An 18,488-nucleotide genomic window follows, 5' to 3' on the forward strand; every position below is an offset into this window, starting at 1 on the left:
ACAGTGCACAACAAATCTGAAAAAGTGGGGTAACTTACTGGAGATGAACTTTGTGAGCATAGGGAACTGTAAGATCCACTTCAACATCTGATCTGTAGAAAAGTGGGTGATCTGTATACAGCAGATAATTGACTATTTCTTGTAGGTTTTCCTCCACATTTGTAGTCCATTAGTGGCATACAGAATTTGTGTGTTGAATATTTTAACAAAATGAATCAAGTTTAGTTTTCATTTCCTCTTGTGACTTGTCAGTTGAAGATATTTTTCCTGAAAAACTATTATGTACCATTTTATCTTCAAATTAGGGTGTCTATATTCATGGTAGAATGCCCTGACTAAAACCTGCTACTAGGTATAAAAAAGGGAACACTAACTGTATGTAATAATAGCCTACAACGAAAGGGACTACAAATATGAAGCTTCAAGGAATATGCAACGGCATCTCCTAGAAGGGAAGGCACAAATTTTTGGATACTGGGAGGGGGAACTTGAAAAATGAGCAAGCATCCAAGCTCACTCAGATGGACTGATATTAATCTTTTGAGCCAGTATTTAAATGCCATGATGATCAAACTACGGGCAGTAATTAACCTTAGTCAAGCGGTACATGTGTTTAATCAGAACCCACCAGCTCCCATGAGAGCAAAAGAAGAGTTTATCCAGAATTTTAAATTATGTGCTTCACTGGCCATATCTTTCAGCTTGTGGTTACAGAAGAATACAGACAGGGTCAATAGTTAGGCTAAACACAGATTTGGAATTAGAAAGAAGTTTTGCTTATAAGTGTAGTCTCCACACTGTGGTTCTTTTGAGACGTTTGTTGACATAATGATCAGGATATACAAAAATTCTGATGAAACAGTATTCAAGTTGTTTACAGCCTGAAGTAATACACTTTGCTGAGAATTAATAGCCCTAGAATTTGTAATTCACAATGCATTACGAGATGCTATGATGTTGAACACACATTAAAAATGCAAAAAATTTTGACGAATGAATTAACTGTGACTTTATTAATAAAATACTGAGTCTATGCTACCAGGAGTGAAATATTCCTTTTGATACACCAAAAATAACTTCTCTTTCTTCCACAGATAATAAATTCTGTAAGCATACCAGAACAACACTGAAAAGATTTCGAACATTGAGTTCCCACATCCTCCTATTTCAGAAGGTATCCAACAGCAGGTCCTATCTTATCCATCACATTACAGATCACCAAGCCCATCAGGCGTATGAAGAACCAAATAGCACCACGATCAGATGACCTGCTGTCACACTGCTGGAAGTTGTAGGAATTTAAAGAATCCACAATAATTTGGATGACCAACATTTTCAATGCCATAGTTGACTCTGGCTGTTCCCAGTGATTGGGCTACAAGCATCACTGTGCACATCTTTCAGCCAAAAAAGTGAGCCAACAGAGTGTGTGAATTACTGTCCAGTTTACCTCCTATCGCACATAATCTTGGAGAAAATCCTTGATTGATGACTACGGGTAAATCGCCACCATTAGTACTAACTAGTGCAGCAAAGGTGCTGGAACAATTGATGCAATCTTTGCTGCCAGAATGCTCATTGAAAAGGACTGAGAGAAACAACAGCCACTGCATACTGCCTTCCTTGATCTTGAAAAGGCTTTTGATCATGCTCCACACCGTGTGTTCTAGCATCCACTTCGCGACCATGACATACCAGAAATCAACTGGATCAAGATACTATTCAAGAACACCAGAAGTTTTGTACATTGCACTGTCGGCATCTTGGAGAGCTTCCTAATGACAGTCTGTGTACATGAAGGGTCTGCACTGTTCCCAGCAGCAAACGGGTGTCTCTTGGACCCTCTTTATAAGTGGATGATGTCACACTTGCTGATACCACCAGAAAAGAATTGCAACGTCAAGCTGAAGACTGGAACAGCCATTTCTCATAATATGGTCTAGGACTAAACAAAAAGACCGAATCCCTGGGAAAGCATCCCAAGCAACGGCTCCATCAAAGTTGATGGAGAGACCTTAGCGAAGACCGTAAGCTTCAGGTATCTAGAATTTCACCTACAGACTGATTGTGCGATAGGCAAGGAAGTACAAATTAGGATAAAGGCAGCATGGATGAGGTGGAGGGAAGTCGCAGGTGAACTCTGCAAAAGGAAGGTGCTAGTACATCTGAAGTTCAAAATATATCGCATGGTAGTACATTGCTTTACATGGCGCTGAATGTCGACCAGCTGCCAAAGCTATGGAGCGACAATTACACAACATGGAAATGCATATTCTCTGTTGGTCGATGGGGATCACACTCCTGCATTACGTCAAAAATGACACTTCCCCAGAAAATAGGCAAGGCATGGGAAATTTATCTCCAACAGTATAGTCATGTCCTGCGTGCCACACCTGGAAGAGATGTAAATTTTACCCACTCCTTTGAAATTAATGGACGACCAAAGCAACACTGCCATGACACAGTAAATGCTGATAAGAAGATTCTCAATTTAAGACCACACCAAGCCCAAGATCGTGCAAAATGGCGAGCCGAGATTAACACAGGGGACCATGCACCAGCAGCAAAAACAATATGATGATTCTGGGCTGCTGGTACATTTTCAACTGGCATGCTGGAGGTTTCCATTTGTATATTTTGTTCATGTTTTCATTCAAGTATTAAATCTTTTCCAAGCAGTATTCCTAGCAAACCAACTTTCTAACAATGATAGAATGAGATGTCTCACACTGTAAATTATATAATACTAACATTCAAAATACCTAGGAGCAAAAAATTTACACTGATCTGGTCATAGTACACTTTCATCTTACAAACATAAACTGGCAGTAAAAAATTATTAGCTCATGTAGTTCCCTGTATCTTGGCACAAATTAAAACTTCAGTAACCATGGTGCAAAATAGGGAATGAACATTCTACCAACAGGATAAAAGAAGCTAAGTGAAAAGAATGGTATAGAAAACACGAAGGTAATTAACTGTCTTTCTGCTACAAATGAACTACCATACACTACACTTTTTCTAGGAAAATAAATAAAAATACATTGATGTTAAATGAAGTACACCTTACATGGAAAATTCCCTATTTTGGAGAGATCAGATGCAAGTCCATTTTCCTCTTACAGGGAGAATAATAATAATCTCTCCCATTCACTAAATGAGAAGCTTAATTTGTACTGTTGCATCTAGGGCTTAATGTAGCTGCAATCGCAACTAGTTTCGATGCGGAATCAGGCATTTGTTGAGATTGAGAACTTGCATGAAACAAAAAGGCTGAAGCAATTCTATGTACATTTATTAACGATTGCAACTAAGTACCATAAAAAACTGCACAAAACTATTGACATACATTTTTATCACTGGTATCTCTGTGTGAATCTGACAAATAGCTGCAGTATTGCTTATTTAATGCTGTACTTTCTGCAAGTGCTAACACTATTTTGATCCCAGTTTTTCCTCCAGCCATGACAGAAACAGATTTCTCACTGCACTCCAATCAATTTTACCTACAAGGTATGCAGATTATGCTTACTAACAGTTGGTAAAAGTTGTGGTAGTGTTCAAGCAGACAACCACAAGTATTAGGGACTTTTGTGGATTTCATCTCTGAAGATAATTCCTACTCTTACCAAAACAAGCAAGATAGAATACAGAACAATGAACTATTGCTTGATAAGAAGCAATCCATAAAATATAAATAAATCCATACTAATGTTCCGGACCCTTCTCGCTGATATGAATAACCATTCACTGATAACACAGTTCCAAACTAACTGCAAAAAGAGCACTCTGTTTCTGCCGTTCTCCACTGCTGATGGCTTTATAAAGATTTGGGGAATATTCACACTTTCAGAGATCACTTCTGAACTGAACAGCGAGAATACTGAAACTGTTTACTGAAAAACCTTTACGAACATGTCTTAACAGGATTAGTGAAAGACGAAAGATTATTTGCACTTAAACCTGTACCTGATAATGCATGTACACTGTAACTTCCAATAAATGAAGTAATAATGGCATAAACTATACGGGGAACTTCAAAGAGTTGATAGAGCATGTACTGGTAGGCCTGCCTCCAGCTATTTACGGTGTGATATTGTGGAGAAAATGTCAGCGTGCAACTTCTCACATGACGAACGAAGTAGCTTTCTTAAAATCGAGACATGCAGCCATGACACACACCGTTAAACAACAAATATTTCCTTCTTATCCAATGGCGGTACGTAGATCGTCCAATGGCACGGACACACGCACGCGCACACACACACACATACACACTACGCTCACGATTCACCAACTGTTGTCCCACTACACGCAACAAGCCTGTCCACACGATATCTGTTGTATGTCCGGTATGGTGGGCGTTTCAAGTCATTGTCTGTTAACATTCGTGTCCTGTTTGGCACCACTCCTTCACCACGTCCCATCAACCACTCCACACATGCTCTATGCTGACAATCCGTAACATGATCTGATGCCCAACTGTTGTGCCAACGACGGAACTTCGAACTGAGGCGCACAGAAACTGCAGAATGGGACTGTAAAATACAAACAAAGGCACAGAGTTAATCAACTATCATGCTGAAAAAAAACACTGAAGGTAAAATGAAACTACAAGGTACAGGGTCATTTGAGTTTCATACAAGAGATCCTAACAAAGGACACACTAATTATCTTGCAATTCTCATGAAACAATCAAATGGAGCAAGGATACTGCAAGATGTTTCTTTAATCACTAAAATTCTGGCACTATTTGGTTAATTTTAACAACCAACTAACACAGGGTGATACCTGAAAGAACAATTTCCTCCACCCCCATTTGACTCTTCATCATTCAGAATGACAAGATAAGGGAGTGTTAACATTGGTGCTTTCATGGCCTGGAATTGTAGACAAGCTATGGGCTTTTGGGGTTTATGCCGTGCGAGAAAACAAGGTGAAATTCTTTACGTTTTGCAGCAAACTTTGTTCTGCGTCTTCAGAAGAAAATCTCTACTGTCTACGAGGAAGTGTACAATAATAATGAGGGTTTGAATTTAAGAATGCTTTTCCTGCTGGAGAACTGTAGTGGTGTGCTCGTTCATCATCAGGCAGCGCTGCACTCTAAGCGGGAGCCGACGACAACAATTAAGCTCCAATTTTCTAACACACCGTGTGTGGTTGAGAAGTATCAGAGAGGACATCGGACAAATGTGGTAAATAGAAACTAATAAAATAAAAGCAATAAAAGACACCAGGATAAAATAGAACAGAGCTGAAGAATGGAAAGATAGTATGTGTGGAAAAAACCAGAGAATGATAATGATATGAGATGGTGTGAGAGGGGTGGTGCATACATTGTGAAAGTATGACATATAACACATAGCTTGGAATGAACCAACTGCTGATGACATATACGGATGTGGAAAACACCAAAACGAAATAATATAGAAAGGATAGGGAAGAGAACTGCCTACTAACTAACCTATAACTAATCCCATGGCACTACAGCCCTGAAGGGCCTGGGCGTAACAAGCGACCGCTGCTCAGTCCGAAGGCCTGCAGATTACTACCTACATAAATCCTTAATGGCTGGCAACCATGTAACTTATTACTTAATACACGGCATAAGCCCAACAGCCCACATCATGTCTACAAGACAAGGGAGCGATTTGTATTTTAGATATGACCTCTTGTATAATACTGCTGAAAACTAATGATTTAGCAGTATGTTTGAAATTTTTCATTTTATCTATTAAAACAGTAGTTTTAACAGGTTTTATTTTATAGGTAAATTTTGTAGAATTCATGGAAGTTTACACATAATGTTCACACTGCTGTACAAGTAAAATTAATGTGTGTGTGTCTGTGGTCACAAAATGCGGTCCTGTGAGACATGCGTCTGAGCACAGACAAGTGGAAGTCGGACGTCTCAACATACCCTTCTCGCTCGACCACTTTGCTTAGCTTATCAGAGGAATCAGCAGAGTATTCATTGCTGTTGGAAGAATCTGTGTGCTGTGAAGAAATTTGATTTCAACACCAAGAAAAATAGATATAGTGAAAGTAAGACTAGACTTGCACTTCGAAGTTGCTCACATTCAACAAGACCTTTTACAAAGTATAAAGTCAGTATTGGTTAAGATATTTTTAAAAATGCTGACCTCTACAAATAACCATTTCTCAAGTAATTTGCTACCACTAAACAGACACCAGTCTTCATGCACAATTAACAGTGGCTACTTATGGGGTTTCACCAAAGTTTGAAAACCTAGTAAAGCAATAAGCATATTCTACGTGACAATAATTAGAAGGGAAAATTAAAAAAGGACATTAACAAAACAATATAAAAGTGAATACAAATGAAACAAATATAGGCCTAATAATGGATATTTATTCCTTCTTTCTCTTGTTATTTATTTGTTGTGAACATTGACGAAGAGACTGTGTTCTTGCTCGCTATGAATGAACCTCACCTCTATCCTTCAATTTGCATCAAGTGCGCAGTATTCACAATATGTCATTAATTTGTGACGTTTTTGACCACCGGTGTATGTGTACAGACATCTTTACTCAATTCCTTTGAGATTAAAAAAACAAAACAAAAGTGAACTAGAATTACAATATAACAACAAAACATTTCTGTACGGGCTTTTGAGTCTTGGGGCATCAGCAACAAAAGTACAGCGAACTCTACATTCAATAACATGTCACGTCACAGGGATAGAATGGAGGAGGGGGAAGAGGAGGAGTACGCAGAGACAGTCCAAATCTTTAATGGCTGGCAACCAGGTATTCCTTAACTGATAACCAGTGTCCCTGTTGAAATGATTAAGGTGTTTACATGTGATTCTAGACCTATTGTGTTTTGTGTGGGTAAAAGCTTGAACATCTCGGAACATGACTTGACGACAGGCATGGTAATCTATTGTTAACTTGTTTGACTGGTTGAGACAGATATTTTTTTTGGTGTTCCTTGATTCAAATACCAATGGACACAGTAGCGGCGATTAGGGGGGCAGTTAACCCCCCTCCCCTACTTTTTGTAGAAGGCCGATGACTGTTAGGCTTCTTTAAACAACAAGCATCATCATCAACAACAACTTTTTGGAGAAAATATTACAATTTTTAAACCATTTTAGTCGGCTGAAAGTAGGAATTATAGGAATTATTAAAAAAGCCATTTGTACAAACCCAGATGTCTTATCAGATAGTTCTTTTCTTCATTTTCTTTAATCATTATCAAAATTATTAGCGGAAATACGCACAAAATGTCCTTCGTCCTGGCTAAATGATGTGTATAGCGCCACAGCAAATAGTGCAGACTCTGCCTGTGCTATGAGGAAGGGTACCAGGGTTATATTATTTGCTAAGGTCATAGACACTGAGGTATGATTCACCACCTTGCCACGTGCATTCATCAGTCTGGCAGTCTCTTTAGTGCATGTTAGTTTTTTAGTGTACAGTCAAATACTAAATGATTTTAATTGCATAATCATGCCGTATTTCTTTTCAATTGTAATAAATGTGTAATATTGTTTCTTTGGTGAAAATTTTACAGAACCGCTAGAAAAAACATGTAGCCTACAACTCCAATGAAATTACGCACAGAAACAATGTTAATGGTGCACAAACCACACAATAAGAACTCATTCCTTTGTCCCGATTGACTGATTCGCTAACACGCGCTAGCCTCTCTTGCTTGTAGGACGATTGCCGTCCCGAATCCCCAGCCGTAAAGCACACATGCTGCTGTAGCGAGCAGTAAACACGATACACTTGTGAAATAAAGCATCAAATAAATACGCTTGAAAATAAGGTTGGGCAAATTACACAAGCACATAAGAATTTAACCTTTATCCTAGGAGAATATTATTAACCGTACTGGAAGTTATATTGGTAAACAATAGGAAGAACTAAAAATAAATTGGAAATTCAGAAGAGGAGTTAAAAAACGGAAAGTTTCCGGGTAAATCGGAAGGGTTGGCAGGTATGCTGATGGTATTTATGAAGTTCCTCATTATGAAGGATGAAACTTCCAGCATCCTTTATAAGGTAAGATTGTATACACGCTTAAAGCAGGGTTGTCACGCGCTAGGCAAGTTGGGCTGAGGCAGCTACTGTAGCGCAGAGTACAAACATCGTGTGCTCAGCCTGGGTTTATAAGGGCCATTTTCTCCAAATCGAGTTAAATCTGGTATAAATTAAACCCGTTTAACTTTAGTACCTAGTTTAAACTTGCGTCCATTTTCGCCACCAATTTCTGACACTCGTTTAGTTTAAACGGGTGAGCTGTCGTTGGCGCTAACGTTGGCTGCATTGAAGGAATAGCCGAAGGCATGGTCGATTGGAATTGGCCAATCAGAGCCAAGTAATTCAATGACCGACATTTTTGTAATAATATCAGCTGTTTGTAGCGAATTAATGCTATCGTACGTAGTGAATAAAGAACAAATTCGGCGGGATATTAGCTTTACTGATAAATAAATTGTTTACATTTGTGCGAAGTGTTGTGTTATATAATTTTACCTATTGCTGTCTACAATTTCTTGGAACGCACTTTTATTTCTTATTTTTCTCTCTCATGCTTTACCATAAACAAGTACCGTGGGCCTAATACGTGTCTTTTGATGTCTGTATTGTCTTACGGAACACACGGGAACGTTGATATATTAAAATCCTGGTCTTTCAGCAATAGGCCTACGGTATTCTTTCCTCAGAAAATCAACATTTATGTGAGTTTCAAGTACACAAACTCCTATTAAAATCCATCGCCCTCGGCCGGGAACAATCTCACAAACCTTGGATCCAGCAGACAGACCACTGAGGATGTGTTATTTGGAGATGTATTACTTGATTCCATATTCGTTTATAACATAACCAAGTTCGCGTATGTTGTATGTTGTACTGTATGCATAATACTCTTCTCCCTATAGCATTAATATTTCTATTGCTGGTATGCTGGCAATAGTTACGATGAAACATTAACTATAATTTATTCTATTACAAGTTTACTAGCAAGCATGAAACACTTTATTGTTTTTCTGTTCCTATAAATATATAATCTAGCGATTAGAAATTGTATACTACCGCCTCTCCTACCGTACCGGTTAACATTCTGATGGTAAAAATATTTTCGACAAACTGGATTCGAACCATCTATTCACGGATTCGGACGATGCTGACCTAATGCTTTAGCGACCACAGCCACCAGGCACCGCATGAAAAGCAGACGTATTACACGACTTACGTAGGAATACTTTTATGCTTCACATTACAGTATTCATACCACCAACAGTATTTTACAGTATATAATATTATAAGGAAACTGCAATTTAAGGTCTGTGGTCCCTGCTGTTAATAAGAAAAATGCTTGCTGCATCATATCTTAAAGCAACCAGAATCATTGTTCCTAGCGAAATAGCATTATTTCGTGCAGGTGACGTTTTAAATGAATCCTCCTTCGATACTTAACAATCCTTGCTGTTCGCTTATGAATTATAAATCCATTTAAAAAAAAAAAAAAAAAAACCTCTGTTACATCCAATTTTCCAAGATTGTAAACTTTTGTTGGAATGCGGCTTCCTAACCTCACTTGCACATCAAAATTATTTCCTATTTAACCAAAGACTTCAATAAATACCCCCATTTTTCTAATGCTAATACTAGGTTATAATTTTAGTACGCTTTCTATTAAAGTGCTGCAGTACTGGTAGTCAAAACTAACCCTTCTACTAGGAAAATCACAGATACGTTAATAAAATGTCAAGAAGGTTGAACATAAAGAGCAGTTTAAACCAACAATATAGAAGGTTTAACTTTGAACCAAGTTTAAACTTGATACAACGTTTAAACCAATATGGGGAAAATGAATGTTAGTTTAAACTCAGACTTAAACCAGATTAAAATAAACCTAGTTTAAACTCATTTGGGGAAAACGGCCCTAAGAGAGATCCTATATATGCCCTCCTGCAAGTACAGTATAATGAACTTCGTACACCCCAGAGTGCAACAGTGGGGACAATTTGTCTGTGCTTTTACCTACACTGTGATCAATTTTTGTGACAGTGCCCAACACACTTGTTATAACTGTGCTTGGAGAGGTCCTTAGCAATTTAGTCCAGGATCTTGTGTATTTAAGGTTTGCTTGTTCTTCCCTCTGGGATGCAGGGCTCTATAAATCTGTACATTATTGTAACCATTACCATTGAATGTGACTGTGTGTTCCTCCTGGACAGCTGACGACTCACAAATTCGTTTTGCCTTCATGGTGCGTGTGTGTCATTAGAATACCCGTTTTTTGTGCTAGATGGTGGTGAGAATCCACATGGAGTTAGTGATTTGTGAGGGTAGGCAAGCGGTAGACAGTGTGCCCTATGGAGCTTTCCAGTTTCCTTTGCACTAGAATATCCAAAAAAGGAAGGCATCCATCTCAATCCCCATTCTGAATTTAACTGAATAATGCTACTGATCTAGGTGGTCTAGGAAGAGGTTAAGTTTCTCAGGACTTTCTGTCCACATCACAAATATCAACGCAACACCATCAAATCATCAGTTTGACAGATGCCGAAGAAACTGCCTACTCCTCAGAAAACTACACGAAGGTATTAGCCACTACCGGCAAAAGTGGACTTTCCACAGCCACACCATCTGTCTGTAAAACTGTCTATCCCACAAAAGATAGCTAGAAACCATAATTAAATAGCAAGGTCCACAGAAATAGCCAGAAACCATGCAGCAATTATAAAGCAAAGTCGTTAGAGAACAGATGCTCAATACGCACATGAATAAGACAACTGTCACCTTAGTGAACAATAATTTCACATAAAAACTCACTAGAAGTACACTGGGCAGAAGGGTTGTGGTTGACAACTTGTTTACCAAATAACGGCAGTCCCTAATATATACTTCTGTATGTCCTATATGTAGCTGAAGCAATTTGCTTAGTAATTTAGAAAAGAGCATATGTACAGCTCTACATCACATAATTGTTACAACATATTTGTATACAGATTTCACCCAGAGAACCAGTCGTGATGTGAAAATGAGCACGTGCTTGGGTTAACGTTTATTGGTTAGTGCTGCCGCGGGACACTCACGCAGAGACATGAAACTAGTTCGTTAGCAACATCATGGCTAATGCGATCCTTGATGCAAAATGTCCGAAATATAACTCTTCAAATAATTTAAGTCAGAAAAATATATTAAAAAAATTTATTTGTATTCATTATTATTTAATATAAACAAGCATTTCAAATTGAAGAGCGCCAGAGATGCATGCGCTCATGCTTGACCTGCCATGTCTAAAGCTGTGAGCATGGGAAGCAAGCAGATATAGTGAGTGAGTGAGTGAGTGAGTGAGTGAGACAAAACTTGTTCTTGTGCGACATCGATCACCGAGTTGAGTCCGTTACGCATCGCAAACGGAAACCTTTGAAAAGTGGCGAGAAGACAATTTTATTGATTGTATTTCATATATTTTGTGAGAAATACCTGACTTTAGCTTTAAAGGATATTGCGAAGTTGACATCCGAGTTCACTGGTGTTTCGGAGTGGAGCATTTATTCCGCGCGCACCAAGTATTGGTAACAACACATGGGAAATCGAAGAAGCGGTGACTGGGAAGGAGTTCGTCCTTTATCAGATTCTGATTAGGTAAAGTACTGCACTTCTTTATTGTTTTAATATTGCCTTTTCTATGCTAGTTCTCCTCAAGAATTTTATTTTATTGAAATATTAAACGTGTGAAGTTTTACTTATGTGTGCTGTTGGGATTGATTTATTACGTATTTACGTTTCGGCCATATATTCAAATCTACTTTTCTTTTGTGATATGTTAGATATCCAGATGTCATTTGCCATTCGATTGTTGTTTATTCTCACGGACAGCGAGTATAATTTGTCTTGCAATCTGCATCACAATTGCGTGTCAACTACATGTTGACATCAGTGGTATTCAGCAATAGTCTATGTAGAGCTATCTCTGATACAATCTCTGCAATTAAGCGAAGTAAGGACATTGCCCATGTGGTTCCTGCCATGAGCTTGGGAGTAGCCCGTTGATTCTCCAATCAGCGTTCAGACCGCGGATGGATACATATGGATATACAATATTCTTTGTTTACATCATGTTCGGTTCTCTCGGTGACGGCAGAATAGGCAAACGGATCAGGACTGTAAATAAAATTTTACCGTATAATTGACACATGAATATTTCTGTTCGCCACAATCGGGAAGTGTTTAAGAATATGACATGGGGATAGTATAAGGAATACAGTAGAGTCTCGATTATCCGACTTAAACGGAACCTGGAGTACGTCGGATCACCGAAAATGTCGGATAATACGGAATAACTTTGAAAATGAACTAAAACAAACAGGAAGGCTATACTGTATTATGTACTATGTTTTACGGGACTCTATTTATTGACTTATTAATTCAATTGTACTGTAGATGCAGTACTCTTTTCTTACTACGCCTGTAACCAGGTGCAGACGTCTTGGCTTGGGCTGCAAGAGTTTTGATGTCAGCATCTTGAAATTCAGCCCAGTCTCAACACAATTAAAAATCTGATCACCGGTTAATCCTTCAGCAAGAATTAAGCTGCCCAATATCGTACCGTTTTTTCCACTGATCAAGCCACCCAGCACTGGCAGTAAAATTAGGGTTCCTTTAGTAAACTCCTTCTGGATATACACCGCCATTTCTTGCAGAATGGGGCCAGATATTGACAAGCCCTTTTTCTGGTTTTTAGTGAACCAAAGAAATAGTGCTTCACTTACTTTTTCGTACTCACATTTTTCATTTTTTCTAATTTTCAGTGCATCACTTGTTGCTCTCGTAGAGCACCACTTTTCAATTTATTCCCTCGTATGTTTCCAGTCTCCCACTGTAACACGTCCAACACCATAATCTGAAGCCATTTTTTGGAGAGTTTCCCCTTTGTCCAGTCCCTTTAACCCACTCTACTTGTCTTCCACAGAAACAATCACTTTCTTACGTTTACTCGCCATACTCACAGAGGATATGAAAACTACTGTATAACATCCGCACCCAACCAATACCACATTGAACAATCCTACCGCATGACTGCCAGTGCTTGTCCCACAGTCGCACCCTCCACACCCTGTGTCCCAGAACTGCACCCACCTAAAGTTCAAATTAAGACTACCAGTGTCGGATAACACGGAGTGTCGGATAAGCGAAGGTCGGTTGAGCGAGACTCTACTGTATAGGCAGTTCTCTTGTTTACTTAATTCTGTAACATTTGCTTATTTTGCCCTCTGGGATGCAGGGCTCAGTAAATCTCCAGATGAAGTACCATTTTTCTCAAGTACGAAAAACCATAGTGGCAGCTAATGAAAGAGAATGAAGTGGGAGGTGTGTTAACACCAAGACAATCATCATGGCACAAATGCCTTCAATTCAGTATTGTTTGTTATGAGTGGTGGTTGTTTACAAGCTTTCAAATAGTATGGGAAATTATAGGAATTAGGCCTGTACACCAAACTTTAAACTATGAGCAATTGCACTTGGCGGAACAGAATGGTAATAGATCTGGGGGGAAGGGGGGGAAAAAAAAAAAAAAAAAAAAAAAAAAATCAGCGAGTGAAAAGCCAATAAGACACTGGTGCAAAATAGAAGTGAAATTCCAGTCTACAAGCTTCTCCAGATTCTCATGTAGTGGACCTTAAACCGAAAATTGATAATGTTGTGCTGGCTTATGTTGACGAGTTGTGAAGTAAAGTATGCTGTGTTTCATGTGAAATACTGCAGATGAAGGCACAATAGATAGCAAAGTAACGTCTGAAGAGGCCAGTCTAAAGTTAATTGAAGCTCAGTCATGCATTTCATGCGCTGACATGATGTCTCTGTGTGTAGGGGAACCATCATCTACCAGAAATCACCGGCAATTTATAAAATAAAAAAAAGTCCACCAGTGCATCATACGCACGTCACAAGAAACCAATTTACTGTCTCAAATGGGTAACTGCGATTAGACGGCAGTATTTTTCGATAAGCCCAGTAGTAATACAATTACAAAGAGTACTCCTCCGCTTGATAACAACCAGTAACAAAAATTGTACTACCCTGCAATACTTGCTATTACCACTGATGGACAAAAGTTGCAGTCTCATATAATATTTAAAAGAAAAGTGATGCGAAAGAAAAAATCCTCCTTGGAACACACACAAGAATGAAACAGAAGGGTTGGATGGACTTAGCATTAAGGCTGGACAGGACAAAAACAGTTTGAGATAGGAAATCTGATATCAGTACTCTGTGAATGTGCATGTTCAGTAAGTTTCGTTCTTAAAATTGTAAAAGCATCACTCGAGAAGTTTCTGAGGCTACATCGTCAGTGAAGTGGAAGAACTTCTGCAGCAGTACAATACCCAGCAAGCTGTCATTCCTGGAGGCGTAATATAAATTTTACAACATGTATGTTTCCACACTGAAGTTAATTAAGAATAATATACGCAGTTCTTTACGAGGCGATGGGGAAGGGTGATCAACCACTTAAATAGTGGCTACACTGCTGTGGAGACGCTAAGCAACAGAATCTAACATTGTCGCTGATAGCACACGTTGGCTACATACCTACCTTACCTCAGAGCAAATGGACTCTCCCTTACCACATCACCTGCATGTGCACAAGCGAGAGAAACACAGTCACGTGTGAGCTAGCGGTCTAGCGTAACGCTGTCACTATGTTTTCCAAACAGGAACAACAGAGTTGGATCAATTTTGAATGTGCCAGAGGTCGTACAGCACGAGTGTCATCAAGGTCTTCAAGAGGCTTGTGGGAATCTGCATTGCCTTCCAGAACAGTGGCACGTTGGGTAAAAGCCTCAACGAAGGTCGGCAAACTGTGGCGGACATTTATCAGGCAGGTCGACCTACGAGTGAAGAAGTAGTGCACGCTCTCGCCGCGTTACTGGACAGCGATCGAAACCAGACGATTCGTGAGCATTCGCTTAGAACTGTTGCAATGATTCGACAGGCAGTAGACCGCTCCATTCGCACCATCAACAGAACAGGCTCTGCTAAAGGTATACTACGACTTCCACATCGCTGGCAATGGGTTATACACAACGCTGGTGACTACGCTGAAGGACAGCAAAGGTTGGTAACGTGCAACTCTTGTATCTGTTGTAAGTAAATAGTTGCCACTATTTAAGTTCCAACCTTCGTATTATGAAAACATTTCAAGCCCTATGCACTAGGCTTTACACAACAAATTTATGTGTGAATAGCATATCTGCCAACTTTGAAAAAGAGAAATCCGGAAGATCCTAAAGCGGAAATTTTTTGACAACACGCATATGCATCGCACAGTCTTGAGACGTAAAGAAAAAGGACGGCAAGATGGGAGATTATAAACAATACTAATACAAGTCAAATATGTGTTACGATCACCCCTCAAATTAAATACGTATACAAAGTTACATCTTGATGAGTGTTCATCTGTTTCCACTTAACACTGGGAATACTTTCTGTGATTGTATAAAACAAGGAAATTAAGCAGAACATGCCTCCCTAAAAGACTGATAATATCGTTTCTTAGTTGAACTCATCACGAACACCACTAAAAATACTAAATTGATTGCAAATTCATCACACAATTCCACGAGTTTCAGAACTACCACCAATGTTACACCCACACACAAACAAAGCCTTTCACAGCTGCTACAAAGCACGATGCAGTTACTAAAGTTGTTATATCACAGAACAGCAATATATAACTTATGTATAAATTCACGGATTTCTTTTCTTCAAAATCACAGGCTGCTATTTATTTGGGAACATCTCAGTGAATGAAGTAGCAGCTGAGGTCGAACAGGTGACAAAAGCACGGTGATAACCGATGTGATGATCGATACATTTACCTGTCAAATTTTAAACACTGCATCTCGTATTATCAGCTACTAAATGGAAATTCTAAGTTCCCATGGAGGGAATTAGATTCTTTTCCACCAATAGAGCATATAAAAAATCAGATCAAAAATTAGATGGATAGCTTTTCCGGCGTTTGCTCTATTAACCAGCGTTTCGTCTTAGGTCTGACACTAGACTCTTGAGAGTGGGATGTGTCAGACCCTACCCACTGACGCTGGGGTGTATGTAGGTGAACTTATCAGAAGCTTATTTATGAAGCACAGTCTGATAACTGCATACGGGAGATAAAACTCCACAATGGAATTAATGCCCGCCTAGCAATTCCAAATGGAAATTCTAAGTTCCCATGGAGGGAATTAGATTCTTTTCCACCAATAGAGCATATCAAAAATCAGATCAATTCACCTGCATACACCCCAGCGTCAGTGGGTAGGGTCTGACACATCCCACTCTGAAGAGTCTAGTGTCAGACCTAAGACGAAACGCTGGTTAATAGAGCAAACGCCGGAAAAGCCATCCATCTAATTTTTGATCTGATTTTTGATATGCTCTATTGGTGGAAAAGAATCTAATTCCCTCCATGGGAACTTAGAATTTCCATTTGGAATTGCTAGGCGGGCATTAATTCCATTGTGGAGTTTTATCTCCCGTATGCAGTTATCAGACTGTGCTTCATAAATAAGCTTCTGATAAGTTCACCTGCATACACCCCAGCGTCAGTGGGTAGGGTCTGACACATCCCACTCTGAAGAGTCTAGTGTCAGACCTAAGACGAAACGCTGGTTAATAGAGCAAACGCCGGAAAAGCCATCCATCTAATTTTTGATCTGATTTTTTTATCAGCTACTATCGACAGTAAAACAAATCTGACTTGACTGCAGAAAGTGAAACCAAGCGCGGATATTCAAAATCCGTACAATAACATTGTTCATCCGTACAACCGTAAAACACACTCAAAATCCATACATTTTACGGAAAAACTGGAATACTTGGCAGGTATGGAATAGCCTTCCTGAAATTTAACCAGATGTCAAGGGTATAAAAACTGACCTCTGAAATCAGTGATGAACATGTTCTTGAAAAGTAACACATTTTAATTTAATTTCTGTACCTAGTATTAGACTTGCATTGTCAGAGAAGAACGACGTTTCAAACCGGTTGCTGGCGTCGCTTGTTGTGACACGCAGCTTTTGCTTCATCCAAAAGGTGACAGTAATAGGATGCATTGTCCTTTGTTTGTGAAGAAAATCCACCAGCAAAACTGTTGCAAGCACTTTTCTAACAGATTCGTGTGTTTTGGCCTTGACCGGACCTTCTTTGTCTCTTCGCTGCCACTCCATGCTTGCTTGCTTACTTACTTCGACTCTGGAGTGTAATGATGCACCCAAGTTTCATCACAGGTCACAATACGACACAAGAAATCCTCTCCTTCCTCCTCGTAGCGACACAGCAGTGCCCGACAAACTTACTGGCGCAATGATTTTTTTGTTTCTGGTTGAGGAGACGACAAACTCACCTGGCAGACAATTTTCATCTCGGATGATGGTTTGAACACTTCCGTAACTTATTCCTACAGCTAAAACAATTTGCAAAATTTTTGTTCACCTATCTTCATCAATAATGTCACGAATGGAAACAATTTTGTCCACAGTGATGCTTGTCCGCGGTCTCCTTTCATAAGGTTCATATTCCACAGCTTCTCTTCCTGCCACAAATATTTTAGCCCACTCACTCTCGAGTCTGCAAAAGTGTCTCTTCCCCAAACTGTGCGCAGGACCGTCTCTAAATTCCGGAAAGTAAGGTGCCCTCTTTTGCGAGAAATTTGTAATGATGCATTGCGCAACAGACATGTGCACCTCTTACTCACTCATGGGCTACTGAAGCAGTCCAGCTCTCCATTGTTGTTCGCGCGTGCAAATATTTTCTCGAGACTGCCCCACCAACATCCCGGCAAAGCCCCACCTCAGAATTATCAACAGCAGCGGTACTTCAAATTCCCATTTATATCTGATCCACCTTCGTACAAATACCGATGATGGAAAAAATAACCTGTCCATCAGGCTTTATTTCTAAGGAGTAAAAACTACTGCTGGCCACTTAATTACACATTTATTGTGAAAATATGTTCTCCCCTTTCGTTCTGAACTTCAATGTATGTTAACACTAGTCTGAGTTTTGAGCTGAAAAGTATTATTAATGTCCACAGCGCCTTCGAATGTCAGCGAGAGCTAGTTTGTGGGTGTGACAAAAAAATTAATATGGTACACATCTATCATATTCAATATAAACGGTGGAGTGTATAATTACAGATGATGGAAGAAATAACAAGCCCTAATTTTTGGACTGAAGGTTTCACAGCCCACAACTGTAGACACGATAATACGTTTTTGAGCTTTTGCCGTGTCAAGAAAACAAGGTGAAATTCTTTAAATTTTGCAGAGAACTTTGTTTTGTGTCTTCAGAAGAAAATCTGGACTGTTCACTTCTTCAATACTGAAGGTTTGAATTTAAGAATGCTTTACCGTTGGCCTATAGTAATTGATACTCTTGTTTGTCATCAAATGTCTCTCTGTAAGCAGGCATTCAAAGTGGGAGCTGATGACACCATC

At 39.3% G+C, this 18,488-nt stretch overlaps 1 protein-coding gene across 1 annotated transcript in view; it reads right to left on the reverse strand.

Annotated features, from left to right (window-relative positions):
- Positions 1 to 490: 490 nt before the first annotated feature.
- Sin3A (SIN3 transcription regulator family member A) overlaps positions 491 to 18,488 on the reverse strand; it is a 528,152-nt gene continuing 510,154 nt past the window's right edge. The window contains exon 23 of the mRNA XM_068227644.1: positions 491 to 4,538. Within this exon, the coding sequence (XP_068083745.1) occupies positions 4,284 to 4,538 (255 nt within the window). The 3' untranslated portion in view covers positions 491 to 4,283. The remainder of the gene's footprint in view (positions 4,539 to 18,488) is intronic.

The sequence above is a fragment of the Anabrus simplex genome, chromosome 5 (assembly GCF_040414725.1).
Source record: "Anabrus simplex isolate iqAnaSimp1 chromosome 5, ASM4041472v1, whole genome shotgun sequence".
In the NCBI taxonomy this organism is placed as follows: domain Eukaryota; kingdom Metazoa; phylum Arthropoda; class Insecta; order Orthoptera; family Tettigoniidae; genus Anabrus; species Anabrus simplex.